This window comes from Staurois parvus, unplaced genomic scaffold, assembly GCF_062004578.1.
Source record: "Staurois parvus isolate SC_StPar_1 unplaced genomic scaffold, SC_StPar_1.0 ptg001457l, whole genome shotgun sequence".
NCBI classification, from domain to species: domain Eukaryota; kingdom Metazoa; phylum Chordata; class Amphibia; order Anura; family Ranidae; genus Staurois; species Staurois parvus.
The window spans coordinates 279,835-305,928 of NW_028319253.1; the positions used below are offsets into that span (position 1 = coordinate 279,835).

Here is a 26,094-nt window from a genome sequence, read left to right on the forward strand (position 1 = left end):
CACTGCTGATGAGAAAAGGGATTTAGCAGTTTATATTTACAAAAATAATTGGATTTCCATGTATTGTGTACTGTGGGAGAGCGGATCTAGTGAATGCAGGGTCCGTGGAGAGCAGATATAGTGAATGCAGGGTCGGGGGAGAGCGGATATAGTGAATGCAGGGTTCATGGAGAGCAGATATAGTGAATGCAGGATCCGGAGAGACCGGATATAGTGAATGCAGAGTCCAGGGAGAGCGGATATAGTGAATGCAGGGTCCGGGGAGAGGGGATATAGTGAATGCGGGGTACGGGGAGAGCGGATATAGTGAATGCGGGGTCCCGGGAGAGTGGATATAGTGAATGCAGGGTCCGGGGAGAGCGGATATAGTGAATGCAGGGTCCGGGGAGAGCGGATATAGTGAATGAAGGGTCCGGGGAGAGCGGATACAGTGAATGCGGGGTCCGGGGAGAATGGATGTAGTGAATGCGGGGTCCGGGGAGAGCGGATATAGTGAATGAAGGGTCCGGGGAGAGCAGATATAGTGAATGTGGGGTCCGGGGAGAGCGGATATAGTGAATGCGGGGTCCGGGGAGAGCGGATATAGTGAATGCAGGGTCCGGGGAGAGCGGATATAGTGAATGCGGGGTCCGGGGAGAGCGGATATAGTGAATGCGGGGTCCGGGGAGAGCGGATATAGTGAATGCAGGGTCCGGGGAGAGCGGATATAGTGAATGCGGGGTCCAGGGAGAGCAGATATAGTGAATGCAGGGTCCGGGGAGAGCGGATATAGTGAATGCGGGGTCCGGGGAGAGCAGATATAGTGAATGCGGGGTCCGGGGAGAGCGGATATAGTGAATGCGGGGTCCGGGGAGAGCAGATATAGTGAATGCAGGGTCCGGGGAGAGCAATTATAGTGAATGCAGGGTCCGGGGAGAGCGGATATAGTGAATGCAGGATCCAGGGAGAGCGGATATAGTGAATGCAGGGTCCGGGGAGAGCGGATATAGTGAATGCAGGGTCCGGGGAGAGCAGATATAGTAAATGCAGGGTCCGGGGAGAGCGGATATAGTGAATGCGGGGTCCGGGGAGAGCGGATATAGTAAATGCGGGGTCCGGGGAGAGCGGATATAGTGAATGCGGGGTCCGGGGAGAGCGGATATAGTGAATGCAGGGTCCGGGGAGAGCGGATATAGTGAATGCGGGGTCCGGGGAGAGCGGATATAGTGAATGCGGGGTCCGGGGAGAGCAGATATAGTGAATGCGGGGTCCGGGGAGAGCGGATATAGTGAATGCGGGGTCCGGGGAGAGCGGATATAGTGAATACGGGGTCCGGGGAGAGCGGATATAGTGAATACGGGGTCCGGGGAGAGCGGATATAGTGAATGCAGGGTCCGGGGAGAGTGGATATAGTGAATGCGGGGTCCGTGGAGAGCGGATATAGTGAATGCGGGGTCCGGGGAGAGCGGATATGGTGAATGCAGGGTCCGGGGAGAGCGGATATGGTGAATGCGGGGTCTGGGGAGAGCGAATATGGTGAATGCGGGGTCCGGGGAGAGCAGATATGGTGAATGCGGGGTCCGGGGAGAGCGGATATGGTGAATGCGGGGTCCGGGGAGACCGCATATGGTGAATGTAGGGTCCGGGGACAGCGGATATAGTGAATGCGGGGTCCGCTGAAAGAGCGGATATAGTGAATGTGGGGTCCAAGGAGAGCTGATATAATGAATGTAGGGTCTGGGGAGACCGGATATAGTGAATGCGGGGTCCGGGGAGAACAGATATCGTTAATGCAGGGTCTGGGGAGAGCGGATATAGTGAATGCAGAGTCCGGGGAGAGTGGATATAGTGAATGCGGGGTCCGGGGAGAGTGGATATAGTGAATGCAGAGTCCGGGGAGAGCGGATATATTGAATCCAGGGTCCAAGGAGAGCGGATATAGTGAATGCAGGGTCCAAGGAGAGCGGATATAGTGAATGCAGGTCCTGGGTTTAGTAACACTTTAATGAAACCAATAAACAGTAATGCACTACCATGTGTTGTGGTGTGCTGCATTACAAAAAAAACTCATGCACATTTTTGGTGCTTAGGCAACTGATTGGACTGCCTCAGCATAGTGCCCGTTACCACATGGCATTAGGCACACCAACACACATGAGTTGATGCATCACAAACCCAGCCTCAATGCACACTTTATATTGGGAAGATAGTGAAGAATGTCCTCAGAGAACTGGCTGACATTTGCTGTATTGTGGAAAGTGATCATTGTCATTTCATTCTGTGAGATCACTATTTCCTTGTCTAGTGACTTGCAGAAACTTTCCAGAAATGTCACAACGCTTTCTTTTTTCACACATTCCTCACTCTTCAGGACTTCTTCAGTTTTTTCAATGATTGGAGATAAAAGCTTTTCTGCTAAGGAGTTTAGAGTTGATGGACTCTGATATTTTCCAATAATGTACTGACAGATCCAGCCTTTCATAAAGGCCTTATAATGATTAATGTACAACAAAAAGTCATTGCAATATCTTTTATTTTTTCTAGTTGTGCCTTATCTACATAGAGCAGATTGCGACTTACAAAAAACAGTGTTGAGTCAATGTAGCTTTTGTCAGGAACAAATGGATTGATCCCATAGTCATCCAAGCTCATCACACTGGTTAGGTATTCATTAATACCGCCTCCCTTTACACCCATTTCATTCTTAAGCTGATGAAGAATCATTTGTCCAATGTTACGTCTTTTCAGTTCCTCTATTTGTAAATCAGAGAGGGTTTTCTTCCACATCTCTTCAAATTCTTGCTTTGCCTCCATGTCACCAAGTTCACAATTTCTTTCTCTGCAGTTTCTTAGGAGATTTGTTATTTCTTTCTCAATCAGTTCCTGAGATGTCTTCTGAATATCTAGAATCTTGAATTTGCCTTTCTGGATTGAAACTGCCTCATTGAGTTTATTAAACAAATTCCTTTCCAGTTCTTTCTTCAGGAATCTCACACTTATGAAGAAATCCTCTTTGTATCGCTCAATGAGATGAACATTCTCGCATTTGCTGTCAAAATATGTTTCCAGTAGCTTCAGCATTGTATTTTCCTCTTCTGACAGAAAACTCTGAAGATCAACTTTAAACTGCATGCACATCTCAGCACTGAGACTGGCTGCAGATTGATTTCTGATGTAAGTTTCTTTGGTGATCATCCAGCTGTGGATCGTTTTGGTGAAGTCCCATTCCCACAGAGAGTATTGCATAGACAGCTTGGTATAAGCTTTTGCCACCAGACTGTTTCTGAAACTGTAGATGAATGTTTCATGCTTCACTGCTCTCCATAAGCTTTTAATCCATGTGATTAAATCAGGGATTTTGCACTAATTGCTGTAAGAATTTGGCAATTTTAAAAACTCCAGCAAATATTTCTTTAACTCATAAACATTTTCACTGTAGCCAAAGTTCACCGGAGCCATTGGTGGAACCCCTTGCCACAGTCCAGGAATGTACCAGTTGTGCTCCTCAGGATCATAATCCATCACATCACTGAAACAGGTAATTCCATGTTTATTCTCAATATTTGCAACTACTTTTGTCATTTCATCAAGTTGTTCTAGAAATTTCTTCCTGTCTCTTATGTTCTTTCCATGAGCAGATACATCATTGACATTCTGATGTACAAACTGACAGTTGGGCTTCTTCCCAATTTCTTTCATCCGAAGAAAAGCATGGACCACAATCTGTAAAATATCCTTCATTTCTGATGTGTTCTCCATGGCCATGTTGATGATGGTGATATCACTCAGCCCCACCACCAGTGTGGCCAGTTCATTGTCATGTTCATGGCTGTCCTCCAAAGTGGCCAACTCTGGAGCTTTCAGCCCCTCAGTGTCAATCACCAAGATGAAGTGACAGCCCAGCACCTCTTGGAAGTCCTCTTTTAGTTTCAGGAGAGTTATGAAGGCTCCTCGTGTACATCGTCCACTGGCCACCGGGAACTGCAGAACAAACATGGTGTTCAGAAGGGTGGACTTCCCTGTACTCTGCACTCCCAGCACTGTAATTACTCCCATTTTGCATCGTCCTCCTGTCTTATTGTCCAGCTCAGTCAGAACATCAGTTATCCACTGTAAAGGAATATTAGAGGCGTCACCAGCAATCAACTCCAATGGAAACCGAAACCCATCTAGTAGGAGATCAGCAGCAATTCCAGGGAGTTTGGTGAATTGTCTTGTGGTTTTATAATTCTGTTTATTAACAATTGTGGAATACTCAGCCTCATAAAACTGTCCCAGCTCACGTAGGAAATGTTCTATTCCTAAAGAACTGTCTGAGATCTTTTTATCCAGCTGCTTAAGTTCTGCAGTATCTGATTTACTGTTAAATTTTGCCTTGTATTCAGACTGCAACAAGGAAATGTTATTTCTTGCAATTGAATCAATTTCAAATTTCATCCATTTCAAGAACTAATGTTTTTCAGCTCTGGAGAGGTCAGTAATTGCTTCAGTAAAATGCACTATGCCTTCAGGAAAGTCATGTTGGTATTGTTTTTCGTGGAGTGATCTGATCTGTTGTTTCAGCTCAGATTGATATTCTTGTGCATCTTTTTCCCCTTGTTTCGCCATTCTGCAAATTTCTTTTTCTACTTTAGACAATTCCTTCCACAGATCTCCCTGTAATTTCAATGTTTCCTTTTTATACCCTTCAACACCTTTTATTCCTGAAGTAACTTTATTTGCATTTAATTTTGCTTTCTGACATTCAGCAGAATTCTCATCAACAAAGATATGAAGTCCTTCAGTTTTATTTGTAGCACTACACAGGTTTTGTCTTTCTTTATGACTGTTTTTAAAAGCACTCTCAATGCCATTCTGAATTTTTGTCACCAGTGCTGCATAATGTTCTGTGCTGTTTTTGAGAATAATATTTGTTGCACTCGTCGTTAAAATTGTCATTAGATTTGTTATGTGCTTTGAGGTCTCTTCACTTATTTTTTCCCCTTTTCTGGAGTAACAATAAAATAAAACTGGGTGTCATTGTCACTGAAGGATGATAATAGTCTGAATTGTTTCTCAGAAATACTTTCAATGAATATAAATACAGCTGATGAGACTCGAGTCAGAAATGTGAATTGGTTCATGTTGGTCTCCAGGTCTCCTCGTAGGTTGGTCACTGCGATGGGTTCTGGGAAAACATCAGACTTACCACAGGGAAAATACCAGGACATTTCCACAAGGCCATCAGATATTTTCCTCTCGATATGTCCTTCCTCCATATCATCGTGTATGAAGAAGTTTTGGTGTTGTTGGGCTGGATTAAAAACTTGATTTAGGATTTTAGATTTGGATAGTTTGGTGTCACCCAGTCTGATGAAGGAGAAAATAGGCATAGAAATATTCACCACATTTTCCTCACTGAACCCTTTCCTATCAGTCAGTGACTGAGGTCTCCACTTCTTCACAATGTCCCTCATTGCCCAAAGCATGAGGGTGAAGTGTGACCCGTCACCAGCAGGGAGAAGGAGTGGGTAAAGAATGGTTAGGCAAGGACTCAGCATCATATGCTGGTTGCATTCCTGAGGGAGGGGAAATGAGGAGATAACATCTGCTCTTCTGTATCCACCTCCCCCCCCTCAGGTGTTTGCATAGGAGTTTAAGAGAAATACCACAATGCAGAAACCTGGAGCAACATGGAGAATGGGCCTCTCCCTGTGGGCATGATTGTGACACTCATTACCACATGGCATTAGGCACACCAACACACATGAGTTGATGCATCACACACCCAGCCTCAATGCACACTTTAGGACCTATTTTAAAAGAATATATTACATCCAGCCGTATTCCCACGTCTGAATGTGAATTTGTTTACTGGCATCAACACTTTCTAAGTTCCGGAGACCTTTGGTGCAGCAAGACAAACGTGAGAGTATGCAAATGAGAATTTTAGAATAATGAAAATCGTTACACTAAAAAATTATATTTAGAAAAATATATCTTTACCATTTAGACCCAAAACATGTATTGTATATGTGAGTGATGACACAAATACAGCCATGTGATTTTTATATGATTTTAAAAGATTCCGGTAAACTTGCAAGAGCCTGATCTTCTGTGATTTTCTTCCAATCCTTTGGAAGTTCTGCTGGATTTCCAGAATAATCATCTGCAAAGTCATCATTAAAGAGTACAAAAATATACTTCCAGTAATCTGAGGATTTGAGGCTGGCGTCGGGTTGAATGACCCAATCTGGATAGTATTTACGATAGTCTTTGTATGGGTGATATTTTCCTTCTGTGTCAGAATTTCTAAATGTAGTGTTAGATACCACAGCAGTGGAGCAGATGTCAATGACTAAAGTCTTATCTTTGTCCCATCTGTATCTTCCCAGTCCCTGAGGTCTATGGAGAGATGCAGCGTGCTCCTGGTGATCACCACCAGCATTCTCACAGGGGACCTTACAGAATGGACACTGCTTACCGCAACCAATCACTTTCTTCAACAATTCCTCCTGAGGCTTCAGTGTGACTCTGGAGAGAAGGCGTTCAATGTTCAACAATTCTGTGTCTGAAAAAATGTCCTGCTTTATGTTGTGAAGATAGAAAAGAATGGCCTCAGAGAACTGGCTGACATTTGCTGTATTGTGGAAAGTGATCATTGTCATTTCATTCTGTGAGATCACTATTTCTTTGTCTAGTGACTTGCAGAAACTTTCCAGAAATTTCACAACGCTTTCTTTTTTCACACATTCCTCACTCTTCAGGACTTCTTCAATTTTTTCAATGATTGGAGATAAAAGCTTTTCTGCTAAGGAGTTTAGAGTTGATGGACTCTGATATTTTTCAATAATGTACTGACGGATCCAGCCTTTCACAAAGGCCTTATAATGATTAATGTACAACAAAAAGCGTTCAAATTCCTCTTTCTTCAGGAGACCGTTAAGCACAGTTAACTGAAAAGCACTTCTGCTGCTAAATATATGACTTTCCGAACTTTGTAAAATGTCATCAATGATTTCCTTGCCAAGATGTTGCAGAATATAATCAGTTAGTGCGGGCTTCAGGCAGAGCTCACAGAATTTTTTGGCCCTGCTCTGACATTCATCTTTCTCATGGAATATGCTCTCAAATGTGGCCAAGTATTGAGGTTTTACTTTTTCAAGACACATTTTGGGGTCGTTTTCTTTAATGAACCTATCATGTAACTCCTGAAATGTTCTAGATGATTTTCCAAAAATAAAAAGTTTTATATCTAGCTCAAACTTGGGAGAAAAATGAAGCTTTGTAGTAGTTTTGTCTTTGAGTTTATCATTGATCATGTGTAGCAATTCCTGAAAGTAAGTATCATCATAATCCCCTGTGGTGCCTGCCTTCTCTTTGATATATGAGTTACACATGTCTATCAAAGTCATTGCAATATCTTTTATTTTTTCTAGTTGTGCCTTATCTACATAGAGCAGATTGTGACTTAGGGAAAATAATGTTGAGTCAATGTAGCTTTTGTCAGGAACAAATGGACTGTTCCCATAGTCATCCAAGCTCATTACTTTGGTTAGGTATTCATTAATACCGCCTCCCTTTACACCCATTTCCTTCTTAAGCTGATGAAGAATCATTTGTCCAATGTTACGTCTTGTCAGTTCTTCTATTTGTAAATCAGAGAGGGTTTTCTTCCACATCTCTTCAAATTCTTGCTTTGCCTCCATGTCACCAAGTTCACAATTTCTTTCTCTGCAGTTTTTTAGGAGATTTGTTATTTCTTTCTCAATCAGTTCCTGAGATGTCTTCTGAATATACGAAATCTTGAATTTGCCTTTCTGGATTGAAACTGCCTTATTGAGTTTATTAAGCGCTTTCCTTTCCAGTTCTTTCTTCAGGAATCTCACACTTATGAAGAAATCCTCTTTGTATCGTTCAATGAGATGAACATTCTCACATTTGCTGTCAAAATATGTTTCCAGTAGCTTCAGCATTGTATTTTCCTCTTTTAACAGTAATCTCTGAAGATCATCTTTAAACTGCATGCACATCTCAGCACTGAGACTGGCTGCGGATTGATTTCTGATGTAAGTTTCTTTGGTGATCATCCAGCTATGGATCTTTTTGGTGAAGTTCCATTCCCACAGAGAGTATTGCATAGACAGCTTGGTATAGGCTTCTGCCACCAGACTGTTTCTGAAACTGAAGATGAATGTTTCATGCTTCACTGCTCTCCATAAGCTTTTAATCCATGTGATTAAATCAGGGATTGTGCACTGAGTGCTGTAAGAATTTGGCAATTTTAAAAATTCCAGCAAATATTTCTTTAATTCATAAACATTTTCACTGTAGCCAAAGTTCACCGGAGCCATTGGTGGAACCCCTTGCCACAGTCCAGGAATGTACCAGTTGTGTTTCTCGGGATCATAATCCATCACATCACTGAAACAGGTAAATCCATGTTTATTCTCCATATTTGCAACTACTTTTGTCATTTCATCAAGTTGTTCTAGAAATTTCTTCCTGTCTCTTATGTTCTTTCCATGAGCAGATACATCACTGACATTCTGATGTACAAACTGACAGCTGGGCTTCTTCCCAATTTCTTTCATCCGAAGAAAAGCATGGACCACAATCTGTAAAATATCCTTCATTTCTGATGTGTTTTCCATGGCCACGTTGATGATGGTGATATCACTCAGCCCCACCACCAGTGTGGCCAGTTCATTGTCATGTTCATGGCCGCCCTCCAAAGAGGCCAACTCTAGAGCTTTCAGCCCCTCAGTGTCAATAACCAAGATGAAGTGACAACCCAGCTCCTCTTGGAAGTCCTCTTTTAGTTTCAGAAGATTCATGAAGGCTCCACGTGTGCATCGTCCACTGGCCACCGGGAACTGCAGACCAAACATGGTGTTCAGAAGGGTGGACTTCCCTGTACTCTGCACTCCCAGCACTGTGATTACTTTCATTTTGCATTGTCCTCCTGTCTTATTGTCTAGCTCAGTCAGAACATCAGTTATCCACTGTAAAGGAATATTAGAGGCGTCACCATCAATCAACTCTAATGGGAACCCATCTAGTAGGAGATCAGCAGCAATTCCTGGGAGTTTGGTGAATTGTCTTGTGGTTTTATTATTCTGTTTATTAACAACTGTGGAATACTCAGCCTCATAAAACTGTCCCAGCTCACGTAGGAAATGTTCTATTCCTAAAGAACTGTCTGAGATCTTTTTATCCAGCTGCTTAAGTTCTGCAGTATATGATTTACTGTTACATTTTGCATTGTATTCAGACTGCAACAAGGAAATGTTATTTCTTGCAATTGAATCCATTTCAAATTTCATCCATTTCAAGAAATAATGTTTTTCAGCTCTGGAGAGGTCAGTAACTGCTTCAGTAAAATGCACTATGCCTTCAGGAATGTCATGTTTGTATTGTTTTTCGTGAAGTGAATTAAGCTGTTGTTTGAGCTCAGATTGATATTCTTGTGCATCTTTTTCCCCTTGTCTCGCCATTCTGCAAATTTCTTTTTCTACTTTAGACAATTCCTTCCACAGATCTCCCTGTAATTTCAATGTTTCCTTTTTATACCCTTCCACATCTTTTATTCCTGAAGTAACTTTATTTGCATTTACTTTTGCTTTCTGACATTCAGCAGAATTCTCATCAACAAAGATATGAAGTCCTTCAGTTTTATTTGTAGCACTACACAGGTTTTGTCTTTCTTTCTGACTGTTTTTAAAAGCATTCTCAATGCCATTCTGAATTTTTTTCACCAGTGCTGCATAATTTCCTGTGCTGTTTTTGGGAATAATATTTGTTGCACTCATCTTTAAAATTGTCATTAGATTTTTTATGTGCTTTAAGGTCTCTTCACTTATTTTTATCCCCTTTTCTGGAGTAACAATAAAATAAATCTGGGTGTCAGTGTTACTGAAGGATGATAACAGTCTGAATTGTTTCTCAGAAATACTTTCAATGAATATAAATACAGCTGATGAGACTCGAGTCAGAAATGTGAATTGGTTCATGTTGGTCTCCAGGTCTCCTCGTAGGTTGGTCACTGCAATGGGTTCTGGGAAAACATCAGACTTACCACAGGGAAAATACCAGGACATTTCCACAAGGCCATCAGATATTTTCCTCTCGATATGTCCTCCATCCATCTCATCATGGATGAAGACGTTTTGGTGTTGTTGGGCTGGATTAAGAACTTGATTTAGGATTTTAGATTTGGATAGTTTGGTTTCACCCAGTCTGATGAAGGAGAAAATAGGCATAGAAATATTCACCACATTTTCCTCATAGAACCCTTTACTGTTTGCTAGTGACTGAGGTCTCCACTTCTTCACAATGTCCCTCATTGCCCAAAGCATGAGGGTGCAGTGTGACCCATCACCAGCAGGGAGAAGGAGTGGGACGGCAAACTGGCACATGGACAATCTAGATACAATCTCTTGTTGTACAAAACTGTCTGAACAATGAAGGAGAGCACAGAGGACATCCAGGGGGTGAATAGATTCCATTGAACTACTTTCCCCTTCAGACATTGACTCCAACATGTTTTCAGTGGAATTGATTATTTGTGTATCTTGTCCATACTGAGTATTAAATGCAGTTCTGTTCAAGGCCATCAGCTTTCTCAAAAAATGCCACGGAACATCTTGAATGGTCTGGGGATGGACATCACTCAGAGTCTCTGCACCGATTTCTAGGATGTGTTTCAATGTCAGTTTGGAATCATTTAAATGCTTCATATTTAATCTGACAAGAAGTTCCTGGAAAATCTTCAATTTACCTGTAAAAAGAACATAATGTTTTTAATATATATCCTTATGTTAATCATTACTGGTATAAATAGTTTAAAACAATAAATGTGCATTTGAATGGTTTTCTACCTTAAGTCTAGGTTCACATCTAAGTGTTTTGCATTTTGCAGAAACGCTCTGCAGTCCATTTAACATGATTTCCTATTGGACACGTTCAAATCTCTGTGTTTTCATCCGGTGTGTTTTTTTGGAAAAGGCCAGAGACTTGTTTAAACGCAAAGCACTGCGTTTTGGTACAATAGACACTGCAGAAATGCATGTAGTATATTTTTTATGTATTTTTGTCACATTTTTTATGCTTTTTGCATTTTAATCTGCCCAACAACAAGTTTGAAAAAAAAAACCCCTAAAACAACCCTTGCAAAATGCACCAAATACGCATGGGCCAAAACGCAAAATGCACAGCAAAAAGCACTGCAGAAACGAATCAAACGTAAACTGCATAGGTGTGATTAAAGCTGAATTCCAACTTTCTTTTCACTAGAAATGAATGGAATGATCAATCCCAGCACAGATCATACCCCTGTACCATGTTGCTCTGTTGTCTGCAGATCACCTGATACCCTGGGATTGGTTGTTGCTTTGTATCATGTGACCCTCTGTATATCCTGCAGATAGACTCTGCCCCTTCCACAGCCACTTCCTCCAGCAGATTATTGTTACCTCTAATGTAGTTCAAAAGGGAAAAAAGCTCCTCAAATTAAAGTATACATTTTCACTTTGCGCTTTTTCATTCTACTCTTTACGTACAAATACCACTTATGTGATATATTTATGATCAGATAATTTTGTTTTTTACATTTTGGGGTAAATGCATTTGAATTTGAAATGGAAGTGCTATCTGTCCTGATTTAAAAAAAAGGTATAAAATGCAGAACTGAGACACCTCCCCATCTATTTTTCCATAAAAAAACACACAAACTGCACATCAGGAGCACATTTGTAATCTGAATCTCCATTCCTAAATTGTATCTATAACTAAAACTTTTTTTGTTTTATAGAATCAGGAATTGATATAAACCCTGTCAGGTTTTTTTTTGTTGCCAGTGTAAAATTGGGTAATATCTCCCAAAGTTGGAAGAATTCCTGGCTTAGCCAGCTTTTCCCAGAACAGGTGTCCTAATTGGAAGAGTTCTTCCTACCTCTTGTTCTGAGGACACCTCCAAAATGTTGGCTTCACCCTAAATGTTTGCATGGCTGCCAATGGTCACCAGGACAAATAGAGGTGCGAATATCAACAGTGGAGACAGCAATAAAAACATGACAGAAGTCCTATCCCCTCCCATCCAAAATTTAAAAAAAGTATTTTCTTTGAGATGCACTTAGGGTTCTCTTGTACTGTCTCTCAGGGTAACGGTGTGTTCTGTGTCTCACCCCCATTCTGTCCTTATCACAGTAGGGATGCCAGTACAGTGTTAGGATATAAGCAATCATAATGTATAAAAAAATACTGATCACCTCCCCAGAGTAGTACAGTGTTACTAAGGTAACGTTATAGTGCTCTGGTCACAATTGTAAAATATGTAATCAAAAAGAAAAACAATGAAAAAAAAATATTACATTTTTTTGTACTGTCACTGGTCAGTGTCCCTAATCACCTCCACACCTGTTATATGATGATGCTGTACTGCACTGGTGATAGTATGTATAAAAAAGAGAAAATATTTATATTAATTTCTTAATTTTCAAAAAAAATTGTAAAAAAAAAAATCACAACTTCAAAAAACTCTCCATACCTCTTACTAAATACCTTGGACTGTCTATTTTCCAAAAAGGGGTAATTTGGGGGCATTTGTACTGTCCTGACATGTGGGGGGATTTATACTATCCTGACATTTTGGGGAGTATTTTTACTGTCCTGACATTTGGGGGGTATTTGTACTATCCTGACATTTGGGGGAATTTGTACTATCCTGACATTTGGGGGGATTTGTACTATCCTGGCATTTGGGGGGATTTGTACCGTCCTGACATTTGGGGCATTTGTACTGTCCTGACATCCGGGGGGTATTTGTACTGTCGGCCATCAGTACATCAGGATTGATAGATTTTTAGATATATATCTGTCACAGGGGGCGCTCTCGACCTTCCGCTGGCCCGCATCTGAGGTGACCCCCTGCTGTCTCTCGTCCTGTCGCGGCTTTTTGAAGCTGAGCCACGCAGGAAGAGAAGTGCGGCCCCTCTCACCTCTGCCACTATCTTATCCCCATCCGGCTAGGCTGGAGGGGACAAGATAGCGAAGTTCACACCTCTCTGTGGAGAGGTGCGAACCCCCTGCAGAGATGTTCTGGATCACGGTGTCAGGCTGACGCAGCACGATCCCGGCATCCGCAGCTCGGGCACGAGGAGTTGGACAAAGGTTGCGTTCACGAGAGTGCAGCCCATGTCCAGGAGGTGTGCCTCGTTGCCGGGCGACGAGGCACGTCACCCCTGGCCTGCCCCCAGTTGCCAGGGCGACCAGAGAGCATCCTGCAACAGCTTAAGAGGCTGATGCTGGGCTCTTCGATCATCCATTCCACTGTGCAGTCACGGAGTGACCTCGTGACCAGACTCTGCCTGAGACCCCCAAGTCTAGGGGGAGATCACCCACACCTGCCTGAGACCCCAGCTAAGGGGATATTACCTGCTACCTGCCTGAGACCCCCACGGCTAGGGGGAGATCGCCTGCCACCTGCCTGAGACCCCAGCTAAGGAGAGATTACCTGCTACCTGCCTGAGACCCCCAAGGCTAGGGGGAGATCATCTGCCACCTGCCTGAGACCCCAGCTAAGGGGAGATTACCTGCCAGCTGCCTAAGACCCCAAGCCTAGGGGGAGATCGCCTGCCAGCTTAAAGGGAGAGGCCACTCACCTATTCCAGACCCCAATAGGTACCTGTGTCCTACTTTCTTATTCCTGGGAGACCAGGCACCCTGTCGGATCCGTGAGTATATGCTTTCCCCTGTTTTACCTGAACTGTTCCTGTGTTGACCCCCTACCCCCCCTGTTGGATTACAATCTGCTACAGAGACTTTTCCTTTGCCCTTGGTACTGGACTACAAGTGTTTTAGCCCCTTCTTGCTTTCCCCCTATTGGCAAGGTCACCCTCCCTGCAATCCCCCCATTGAGTGACTGTCATTTTTTGTCTCAATAAAGCTTCGTGCATTTGCCATCTGCTCTGTTTGTTCTGTCCTGCCTACCCTCCGTCACATACTGGTTGGCAGCGGTGGGATCAGAACTCTAAGAAGATGGCAGACAGCGAAAGCCAGCTGAGGGTGGAACAGGTCCTGCCCAGCGAATACAGAAAGGGGATCAAACAGACTGTGTTGGAGTATTACGCGGTGACCCCAGAAGTGCACTGGGCGCGTTTCCGCGATCTCCCCTGCCATGCTGAGCCATCCTATCGAATGTATGCACACAAGATGTCGCAGTCCTGTCGGCGGTGGCTAGAAGGGCAGCAGGCCCGCACCGCAGAAGTGATCCTTCAGGCTTTCCTGAAGGAGCAATTCTACAACCAATGCCCAGCGGAGGTGTGCGGATGGGTAAGAGAAAGAGCCCCTACCACCCTTGCAAAGGCCGGTGCCCTGGCCGATGAGATCCTGGACATCAAGCCCCACTGGAAATTGCGGGCCCCTGAGCCGCCAAGGGCCCCGCCCCCGTCCGGCCACCTCTCCATCCTGCCACCACATCTGCCAAGACGGCCCCCCCCACTTACCACTGCCAACCCCACAGGGCCTCCACCCAGAGCCCGGTTCACAAGGCCACCCATGGATCGCTGCTGCTACGGGTGCAAACAGCCGGGGCACCTCCAAGTCAACTGCCCCACCTCCCAAAGCCGTCACTTCAACCGTCCGGTCCACTACCTGGAGCTACATCATGCAGAAGAACCCCTGCCCCCGCCTCCCGGCGAGTGGATGAACCCCCCAGAAGCCAACGACCCCTGGGGAGTCTGCAGTGTCCACCCCCCGGGGGCTACCTACCCCACCCAGAAGCAACGTGAACTGTAGGCCGTGCGGGTGAACGGACACCTTGCCACCGGTTTTCGAGATACGGGTGCCTTCTTGACCATCGCCGACCCCCGAGTGATCCGGCCGGAAGCCATCCAACCTGGCCCTGGATTCGCCATCGAACTGGCAGGAGGAACTAGACATCATATCCCCAGGTACACCTCAACTATGGATTCGGGGAGCAACAGTGCCAGATCGGCGTCATGGGCGGCCTCCCGGCGGATGTTCTGCTCAGAAATGACCTAGGGGAGCTGCGATGCCAGTACGTCGGGGCGGTGACCTGGAGCCAAGCAGGTCAAGGTCCTCCTACAGACGAAAGCACCACGGGACCTTCTCCCTGCATGGACTCGGTGAGTGACCCCCGCACCTGACCCAGACATTTCCCTGACCTGGGACCGGGAGACCTTTAAGAGGGAGGTAACCACAGACCCCACCTTGACCAAATTTAGGTCCCAGGCCACAGCAGGCAGAAGGGGGGTGTAAACCGGCTTTGGTGGGAGCAGGGGCTGTTGTACCGCCAGGCAGGCCCAAGCCGCCCGGAACAACCCCCTGCTATTTCCAAACAACTGGTAGTGCCTAGACAGTTCAGGTTCCCGCTACTCCAGATAGCCCATGACCTTCCGGTAGCTGGCCACCTGGGTAAGAGAAGAACAGAGCAGCGGCTGACCCCAGCCTTCAACTGGCCAGGCATCTCCCAGGCCATCGCCCACTTCTGTCAAACCTGTGACACCTGTCAGTGGAAGGGACGCCCAGGAGACCACCCCAAGGCCCCCGCTCCGCCCCTTACCCAGTACCGTGGAGCCCTTTTAGCGGTTAGCTGTAAATATCCTGGGACCCCTGGCCCGCCCCAGTAAGTCTGGGAAGCGGTACATCCTCACGGTGGTGGATTACGCCACCCGCTACCCAGAGGCTGTCCCCCTGTCCAGCATCTCCGCCCCTAAGGTGGCCAAGGCCCTAGTCACAGTTTTTTCCCGGGTGGGTTTCCCCAGCGAGATCTTGACCGACTAGGGTACCCAGTTTATGTCCGATGTGGTCCAATCCCTCTGGCACACATGCGGGGTATGGGCGATCCGGACCACTCCCTATCACCCCCAAACCAATGGCCTCTGCGAGCGCTTCAATGGAACACTGAAGAGAATGCTGAGGTCCTTCGTTGATGGGGAGGCAGACTGTCACAATATTCAATAGTTTAAGGACTTTATAACTTTCCTACAGACTAAATAATATACACTGATTTGGGTTATTTTCACCAAAGAAATGTAGGAGAATACATTTTGGACTAGAAATTTTGAAGAAAGATTATTTATTTGCAAAATTCTATAAAAACTTTTTTTTTTAATTGCTGGTCTTGTTTAGTTTATTTAGCAAAAAATAAAAAAAACCCAGTGGTGATTAAATACCACCAAAAGAAAGCCCTAGTTGTGGGAACAAAATTATAAAAATTCCATATGGGTACAGTGTTGCATGACTACACAATTGTCATTCAAAGTTTGACAGTGTTGAAAGCTGAAAATTGGCCTGGGCAGGAAGGGGGTGAAAGTGCTCAGTCATGAAGTGATTCATTGAACAAGTTGAAGTTAGAAGCTGATTGGCTCCCCAGCTGTACCAGATTTTGCACTCTCCAGTTTTAGTAAATCAACCTCATTGTGTCTCCTAATTGTTGTGGGGCTACAACGTCAATCCAATAAACAGTGTGACTCTGCCTTACCAGACCATGCTGCTGATCTTTTTGAGTCCAGGCTTTGCCTGTCATGGGGGGCATACCCTGAGAGGGGTCTGTACAGAACTCTGACTACATGCATTGCACAAAGTGCCAAGGGGAGCACCCAAGCAGGATCCAGTACCCAAAGCAACATTTCAGGTTGTCCCAATAGCGTGGGGTCTAGGTATGGCTTAAAAGGTTTTAACGAGGTGGTACAAATCCAGATGCATTGCTCCTACTGTTGTGGTAGAAGACAGTGAGAAGTTGAATAAAGAATCTGAAGTACAGTAATAAACTAGTTGACTTCAGAATAATTTCTCAGTAAAGGAGAAGAAGAGGTCCATCACCTACGGACACTAGTGAACAACTGAGGACTCATGGAGTGGGTTAGGGTTATAGGGGGACACCCAGGGGGCATGTCCAGCAAAGCTTCGCCAGTGTCCATTCACCCGAAGGTAGCAGCCTATAGCCAGGGTCTATGATATCCATCCTGTGTCTTGTACCTTACCATTAAGATAACAATGTATCAGTGTGGGAATACAATGCTGTCGGCTCAGGAATGTCATTAATTTGTTTCACAAATATTAGTTTGTCTTCATTCTATTCCCTGTTGTACAATGTTACAAAAATTTAAATAAACCAACAACAAATAATACTAAATGAAGTGCAAAATATTGCAAAATAGAAACCTCTAACTCAGTGAATTGACTGCTTGTGAGATAAATACCTCATGAGTTATTCTAAGGCAAAAATGCATGAAGTGCTTAATTCTTAGTGAATTATTATTATACAGGATTTATATTGTGCCAACAGTTTGTGTAGCACTTTACAACATGAGGGCAGACAGTACAGTTACCGGGGCTTTTTTTCTCAGAAAATAGGTGCAGGAGCGCCCCCCTTCTGAGTCACTTCTTGTCTCCGCCCTCCCCCACCTCTGAGCAATGTCCCTTGGTTCCACCCCCTACCCACCTCCCAGTACCGCTTCTTTTAGAGAATACAGAGCCAAGTATAATTTTGTGGTGCTAAGTACTTTGTATGGAATTTATTAATGATAACAAGAAAAGCAATACAATAGTTCCCCCAAAGCCAGCAGCAATAGAACCCCCCTTAGCAACAATAGATCTACATGCAAAAATAGATCCCCCAGTAGCCAACATCAATAGACCTTCCAGCACACCCCATCACTCCTTGCCATCACATACATTTAGTGCTGGAGGTGTCAGCGTTCTCCTGCAGAAAAAAAGCCCCGACAGTTACAATACAATTTCATGCAGTAGGAATCAGAGGGATGGGAGAGATGTAGGCATCATCCTGGTATAATCATTCAAAGTCCAGTGATGTACCAGTACATCGCTGGTCCTTGTTGGGTATTAATGCTATGTTCTTTTTTTATTTTTGTATGCAGCCTGTGGACTAAATGAAAAAAAGAGAAGAAATCTCTGCCAGAAAAAGTGTGTGGTATGCCCACCATTAGAATATACCGCCCTGCATCCACCCACTTCTACTGGTGGGCACACATAAGGTCACATGGTGCCACATGTGCCAGTTCCAAGATTGTACAAACATCTAAATAGTGGCACGCTTGAATAAAAATTGTCCACATATAAGTGGTGCCCCATATGGAAAAAGGATGACACCAAGTCCCAAACTATCTTGCCACTACTCCCCATGTAGTCTGGGCATCCTGGGGGCTCCACCTTCACTATCTTCTCCCTCGTAAATCCGAAACTTATAAGTATAGCCTGTTGTTCTCTCACAGGTCTTCTACATCTTGACCCCATATCTGGCACGCTTGCAGGGGCGAAATTATTTGAATGCAAGGCGGTCAGAAAAATCAATGAGGGACTCATCAACGCAGATGTTTTGCTGGGGAGTATAGACATCTGCAAATTTTTGGTTAAGGTGATTTACAAGGGGCTGAATTTTGTGGAGCCGGTAAAATTCAGGGTCACCCCTGAAATACATAAAACACATTATACTCTCATATCTATGCCTGGCCATAGCAGCAGAGAACACGGGTATATGATGAACCGGGTCTGTGGACCAATACAACCGGAATTAATTTTTTATAGTAATGCCTATATTGAGGGTTAGGCCCAAAAATAATTTAAATTCATAAACCGCAATGGATTTCTATGCAAATGGTCTGGCAAGGTTTGAATTTGGGTTGGCGATAAATTGTTGTGCATATAAATTGGTTTGATCCACAATCAATGCACACAGATCTTCCATGAAAAATGGCTCTAAAAAATCAAGGGGAGTAGTTAAATTTGCTGTTTCCGCATGAATTCTGGGTTGGGCAGTGAATGGGGGAAGTACGGGTGGTGCAGAATTTGTGGGCTGCCAATCGGGATTTGCAAGCACATCTGGAAGGACACTAGGGGCTCTACAGGCCTGTGTGTGAATTCTTGGTGGTTGCGGGACAATACTTTAGCTTGCCATCGCACCAGCTTGTACTGCACTAATGGGACTCGTCACATCACCAAGTGATACTGCAGTGCTGGTATGTGAAATACCAGGATGTACTAGGCTGCTGGTGCTCACCAGTTCACCAAAAGTTAGCGCGGCACTAGTACTGGCACTCTGCTGCATATGAGAGTCATCAAAATTTACCGGCATGTGCTGGCAGAGATCAGGCCTGATTCTGCAAACACTGCTGTTTTGTGTGCAATGTATCAAATGACAGTGACCTACTGACACTGACCTTGCTGGAGGAAAAAGGGGGGGGGGTAATCGTAGGGGCTAAACTCAGGTGCTGGCAGGTGCCGGTGCTGATCCTGCTAACGCTGCATTTTTGGGGACGCTATACTAATGTGATCACTGGTATAGTGCTGATCTGATTAAAGATATTGATCCGTTCAGACACTATACTAACAAGTTTATTGTTTATGAGCGTGTTCCTGGCAATCAAGGGGTTAAATGTAATGACTGGTATACTGACGGGCAATCTGACGCTATCTGGGAGGGGTGTGAAAACCACGGGAGCACGAATCACGTATATATACATGATTTTGTGTACCCATGCCACCCTGTAGCAGTATTTCTACTATCGGGCGGTCAGGAAGCTGTTTTACTTTAACTGACAATTGCGCGGTCATGCAACACTGCACCCAAATTAAATTTACGTCTTTTTTTCCCACGAATTGAGCTTTCTTTCAGTGGTATTTGATCGCCTGTGTGTTTTTTATTTTTCGTGCTATAAAAAAAAGGACTGACAATTTTGAGAAAAAAAACAATAATTTGGACTTTCTGCTATAAAACATGTCCAGTACAAAATTAAACAATCAAATTCCATCATAAATTTAGGCCAAAATGTATTCTGCTCCATGTCTTTGCTGAAAAAATCCCAATACGTGGAAATTAATTGGTTTCCATGAAAGTTATAGCATTTGTAATACTAATAATAGTGGCGATCAGCGACTTATGGCGGCAATCAGTGACTTATGGCAGTGATCAGCGACTTATGGCAGGACTGCAGTGGACATTCTGACACTGGGGGGAACTGACTTGGGGTCACTGACATACCCAGTGACACCAATACAGTGATCAGTGCAAAAAAAAAAAAAAACACTGACACTGTACTAATGGCACTGGGGAGGAAGGGGTTAACATTAAAAGGCAATCAAAGGGTTAACTGTGTGAGGGGAGTGTTTCACTAGGGGTGGGGGTGTGTACTTCCCAGTAACACACTGATCCGGACAGCTCTGCTCAGCGTTCTGGGTCAGTGTGATCAACTGACGGAGGAGAGCTGCAGTGTAAACACTGCAGCCGTGCTCCCTGTCAGTGTTTGCTGGCAATTACTGGGCTACGGCTGGTAGTCACCTGCCGGGACCCGGTGATTGACACCTGCGGCCGTGATCGACAGCATGGGTAGGGCAGTCGCACGCCTCGAGCACTCCCTACCCGAAATGAAAAATCACGTGTATATATACGTGATTTTGCTCAGCGGTGCTGACCTGCCGCATGTACTATGGCTGGTCTGCAAGTGGTTAATAAGTTATCATACTGCATGCTCTTTGCTCTTAATGAGAATAGAGAGAAAGGTTGAAAGATGCATTCAGTTGGGTTTTTGTTTTTAAAGTAAGACTTTGTTTTATCTTCAAGCACAATGTTTAAGAACTTGGTTACTGAACCTTTGAGCAGGTCTTGTCCTTAAGATGTTGGAGATGTGAATCTGTGTGACTGGAAATGCTCATTTGCAAGTGAAGAACAGGATGCCAAAAGCTGTGTTGTGCTGATATCAACATACATGAATTACAAAGACTTTAAACTAATGAACTTATCAAGACCATCATTTTTTCTCCTTATTTTCATTATCTTTTATCTCTTGATCTTTGTCTTAAAACCAGATAGAGACATTCAAACCTGATAATCATTTTAAAACCTGTATATCCTGTACCATCTGTATACATGTAATTCCTGAGGTGAGATGCTACACAATGGCTTTGCATAACTTATGGCATGTCTGAGTATTTGCACAAGGATGCTCAGACTGGGCAGAATAAGTTGAGAATATATTACTTTGGGAGGCTTTCTTTAAAATTTGTAAGAGGGGTGAGTGAAAGTTATCACTCCAGTAATCACGGGTGTAAGGGAAAATGGAGCAGCCATTTTAGGTATAAATAAATACATTGTTATTATTATTATTATTATTATACAGGATTTATATAGCGCTGACCGTTTGCTCACTGCTTTACAATAAGGTGGGAGACAGTACAGTAACAATACAATTTGATACACGAGGGGTTCGAGGGCCCTGCTCCTTAAAGCTTACAATCTAGGAGGGAGGGGATAGTGGTACAGGAGGAAATAGCTGTGGGGGGATGGAGTGGTAGGAAGAGTGGAGGAGTTCAGTAATTAGCTGAGGACGGGTTAGGCTTCCCTGAAGAGATAGGTTTTCAGAGTGTGCCTAAAGATGAGCAGAGTAGGTGATAGTCTGATGGATTGGGGTAGGGAGTTCCAGAGGATGGGGAGGCCCTGGAGAAGTCCTGGAGACGAGCATGGGAGGAGGAGACCAGGGAGCTTGAGAGTAGGAGGTCTTGTGAGGAGCGGAGAGTACGTTTTGGGTGGTATTTGGAGACAAGATTGGTGATGTAGTTTGGGGCAGTATTATGAACAGCTTTATACGTCAGTGTTAGCGTTTTGAATTTTATCTGTTGGGCAATCAGAAGCCAGTGGAGGGATTGGCAGAGAGGAGTGGCAGATATGGAGTGTTTAGTAAGGTGGATGAGTCTGGCCGCAGCATTCAAGATAGACTGAAGCGGGGATAGCCTGCAGTGAGGTAAGCCGATGAGGAGGGAGTTGCAGTAGTTGAGTCGTGAACTAATAAGCGAGGGAATGAGTTGCTTAGTGGTTTACGGGGTTAGGAACGGACGTATTTTGGAGATGTTGCGGAGGTGGAGTCTACATGAGTTTGTCAGTGATTGGACCTGGGGTTGGAAGGACAGATTGGAGTCTAGGATGACACCTAGTATTCTGGCTTGAGGGGTGGGACTGATGGTAGTGTTGTTGGTCTTGATGGAGAAGTCGGGGGCGGGGGGGCGGGCCGGGGGGAAAACTAGGAGCTCAGTTTTGGAAAGATTTAGTTTGAGGAAGTGGAGTGACAGCCAATCCGATATGTCATTCAGTAGGCTTGTGATATGGGCGGAGACTGAAGGGGTTGGTGAGGGGTAGAGAGATAGATTTGTGTGTCGTCGGCATAGAGATGATAGTTGAAGCCGTGGGAATGTATCAATTGGCCAAGGGAGGAGGTGTAGATGGAGAAGAGAAGGGGCCCGAGGACAGAACCTTGAGGGACCCCAACCGAGAGGGGGAGTGAAGAGGAGGTGGCAGCGTTATAGGTAACACTGAAGGAGCGCTGTGATAGATAGGGAGAGAGCAGAGTCTCTGAGGCCAAGAGAGTGTAGTTTTTTGAGGAGGAGGGGGTGGTCAACCATGTCGAAAGCCGCAGAGAGGTCGAGGAGTAGGAGCACTGAATAGTGGCCATTGGTTAGCAGGTCGTTGGTGAGTTTGAGTAGGGCAGTTTCCATGGAGTGTAGGGGATGGAAGCCAGACTGTAGGGGGTCAAGGAGGTTGTTGTCGGTGAGGTGGGAACTCAGGCGATTATAGACTAAGCGCTCTAGGAGTTTGGATGTAAATGGCAGCAGGGAGATGGGTCTCAGGTCAGTGGGATCCAGGGAGGGTTTTTTAAGTATGCAAGTGATGTGCGCGTGCTTTAGATGGGAGGGGAAAGTGCCAGTAGAGAGGGAAAGATTAAAGATGTGAGTGAGGGACCATAGGATGGAGGAGGAGGGTGACCGTAGGAGTTGTGAGGGGACAGGGTCAAGGGGGCAAGTGGTGAGGCGGGCTTCTGAGAAGACCTTAGTGACCTCTTCGGTAGTACGAGGTCAAAGGAGTGGAGTGATGAGGGGGTTTTAGTGTGAGGAATGCTAGGTGGGGTGGAAGTCTGAGCAGTGGCGATGTCCCTACGAATTGCATCAATCTTGTTTTTGAAGTGATTAGCAATCTTGTGGGCGGTGAGTGAGGTATTGGGTGGAGGTGGGGGCGGAGAGAGTTACAAGTAGAGAAGAAGTTAATATGAAATACATTGGTAATGAAGCATATGGCCTAACATCTGATATTTCCTATTTCTGTGTGGGAAAACCAGTTCCACACCTGTTGCCCTCTCCTTCATTTGCAAGATTGTTGTCACAGCCTTTGAAGACCTGAAGGACACTGGAAGTTACAGTAACATGTGGACAAATAATCCCATCACAATGAGTTTCTCCAAAAACACAGATGGTTCTTCGGGGAAAGATCAGATAGCTGGGTGCCACCCACTGTAGAGCATATAAATTGTATTAGAAGGCCCTAGTTAGGTAGAGCATTACTTTGAATCCAACACCATGTATTGTTCTGCTCTCCCTGCATGGAGGTCTACCTACATGCTTGTATAATAAACATATACTTTTCAATCTGGCTTCAGCAGTCAAAATGTTACGGAAACCCATAAGTTTTGGGTTTCCCAGTCACGGGGATATTTTAGAGGCTGGTGAAGAGAGATGTAACCGGTTTCAATTTCATATTTTATATGAGCCATTATGAAGCATTCAATACCTCAAATCACAATGCAACCCTTCTAGTTGATAATATATGTTCACTATTTATGAATTGGTTTTGAGTAAAAACAGATTCAAGTGGGGGAATATGTAGGGATATTGTAATTATATATATATATTATGTTGTGTATTGTCACGTTATTGACCAAGCCAGAATATGACTGAGCTAGATGTATTTTACACAACAAAAGCAGCCAAGAACTCCTTGCTATGTTAATTTTATGCAAGATAACCTGGGCACTCAGGGGCGTGACTTGTTACATTTCAAAGTAGGTAATTTACACATTTTCAAGGGTGATAAAATGCAGATAGGTCAGTCAGACTTGAAAGGAGTTGGTCAACATCTGCTAAAAGGGGTATTAAGTATGATAAAAAGCATTCTTCAAAGGGTAACTTGTTTATCTAATTAATAGTAAAAGAATGCAGTTTAGGCAATATCTGGACAACTTTGATTAGAATTATCACTGCATCTGTCCAACCCCAAAAGGCATTACCTGTCACCCAGAAGATCAAAGGGGCTCCTAAAAGTGGCCAATCAGAGTGCTTGCCATTGTACTGAATGGGAAAAATGTGTATTAAGGAAGCTTTTTTTTGGTTAAATGTCACAGGAGAAAGGGGTTCTCTGAAGGTTTCTAATAATTGCATGAATATTCTACGTATCCTGTCATCTGCCTTGTCTGTATCTTTTTGTCTTATGAACTGTCGCTGAACTGATTAAATGTATCTCTCTGAAAAAGAACTGTTAGTTGCTGCGGGAAAAGTACATTTATAAATATACATGGGTCATACGTCCTCCATCATTGTTATAAGACAACAGATTTGTCTTATGAACTATTTCTGTGTGGACCTCAAATGATAAGACAACACCTTGGGGGACCCAAACAGAGAAAAGAACAGGAGGTAGAATTGTAAGTGACACTGAAGGTACGGTGGGATAGGTAGGATGAGATCCCTCAGCCTAAAATACTTCTATAGCTCAGATAACTTACTTTCTGGAAAGTGGTGGGACAGGTCACTCAGTGCTGGAAATCTGGGGATCAGATTCTCAAGATGACACAGGAATTTCTGACAGTGTTCTTCTTTCTGAACTATAATGCTGATCATTTTTTCAACTCTCTCACTTGGATCTCCATCATGTTGAAGTTGAATCATCTCATCCAGGGTTATGAGGCCTTGAGATCCAATCTCATCACAGAAACCGTCTGCGTCCTCCTCAAACACTTCTATTAATTTCCATGTAAGACGTTTTATCATCTTTGTGGTATCTGTGGCAGAAGTCATGATTTCTTGGTTTCAGAATCTAAAAAGAAACAAATAACATAGACAATTATTCTGCAACTATTAATTTTTAACTGAAAATATAATGTATTTTTTGATGATCACACAATTTACCCTTTTTTACCTGTAAAGTGTATGTAAATGTAAAACAATTTTGGATGGTGTAAGGAAGGGTTGAACCCTTTGCTGGGTTTTTATTACTAGCTGTGCCCCAACTGTGGAGATTCACCCTTTAAATTGAGGGGGAGTCAAAAGATTTTTAAATTATCACAGGAACAAGAGATGAGAATTAATCTTCCAAGGAGGGTCACCTGTTCAGATGACAACTGTAAAAAATGGGAATAACTGTGACTTTTAGGAATTTTCACTCACTTCCTGTTTTGGCTCAGGAAGGAGCCTGTTTTGGCTGGGACAGGAATTTAAGGGATATCTACCTGAAAGGGCAGAAACACAAAAAAAAAAATCATCCAAGTTTATTTTAATCCTCCCTTTCTCTATCCAAGAGATAAAACAATGTTTGGCCTATGCATGGATTTTAAATCTGTGATGTAATTTTCAGACTTTTACATTTGTTCTAATCAGTGCATAGCCCAGTAAAGACTTCTTAAACAGACAGAAGGCATTATTCCTCATTTCAGGGCAGTGGGCGGAGCCATTCAGATGGTTCTTTTAAGCAACATGGATTCATGAAAGACAGAAGTTGTCAAACAAATCTGATTTCTTTTTATGAAGAGGTGAGCAAGACCTTGGACACAGGGGTGGCTGTGGATGTGGTGTACTTGAACAGAGGGGTGGCGGTGGACGTGGTATACTTGGACAGAGGGGTGGCGGTGGACGTGGTATACTTGGATTTTGCAAAAGCGTTTGACACAGCTCCCCTCACACGGCTAATGTGTAAGGTAAAGTCTACAGGCTGGAAAAATCTGTATGCAAATGGATAGAAAACTGACTAAAAGAAGGTATTCAGAGAGTAGTGGTTAATGATTCATACTCTGAATGGTCTAGGGTCGTCATTGGTGTACCCCAAGGTTCAGTGTTATTAGTGGGGTACCCCAAGGTTCAGTGTTATCAGTGGGGTACCCCAAGGTTCAGTGTTATTAGTGGGGTACCCCAAGGTTCAGTGTTATCAGTGGGGTACCCCAAGGTTCAGTGTTATTAGTGGGGTACCCCAAGGTTCAGTGTTGGGACCCTTACTTTTTAATATATTTATAAACAATATAGGGTCTGGGATTAAAAATCCCATTTCAGTCTTTGCAGATGACA

General features: G+C 44.0%; 1 protein-coding gene across 1 annotated transcript in view; it reads right to left on the reverse strand.

Annotated features, from left to right (window-relative positions):
* Nucleotides 1–2,494: 2,494 nt before the first annotated feature.
* The window catches only part of LOC149435876 (up-regulator of cell proliferation-like), a 98,833-nt gene continuing 75,233 nt past the window's right edge, over nucleotides 2,495–26,094 (reverse strand). The window contains exons 2-3 of the mRNA XM_089662340.1: nucleotides 24,543–24,853; nucleotides 2,495–10,738 (exon numbers count right to left, since the gene is read on the reverse strand). Coding sequence (XP_089518466.1) covers nucleotides 6,027–10,738; nucleotides 24,543–24,834 — 5,004 coding nt within the window. The 5' untranslated portion in view covers nucleotides 24,835–24,853 and the 3' untranslated portion in view covers nucleotides 2,495–6,026. The remainder of the gene's footprint in view (nucleotides 10,739–24,542; nucleotides 24,854–26,094) is intronic.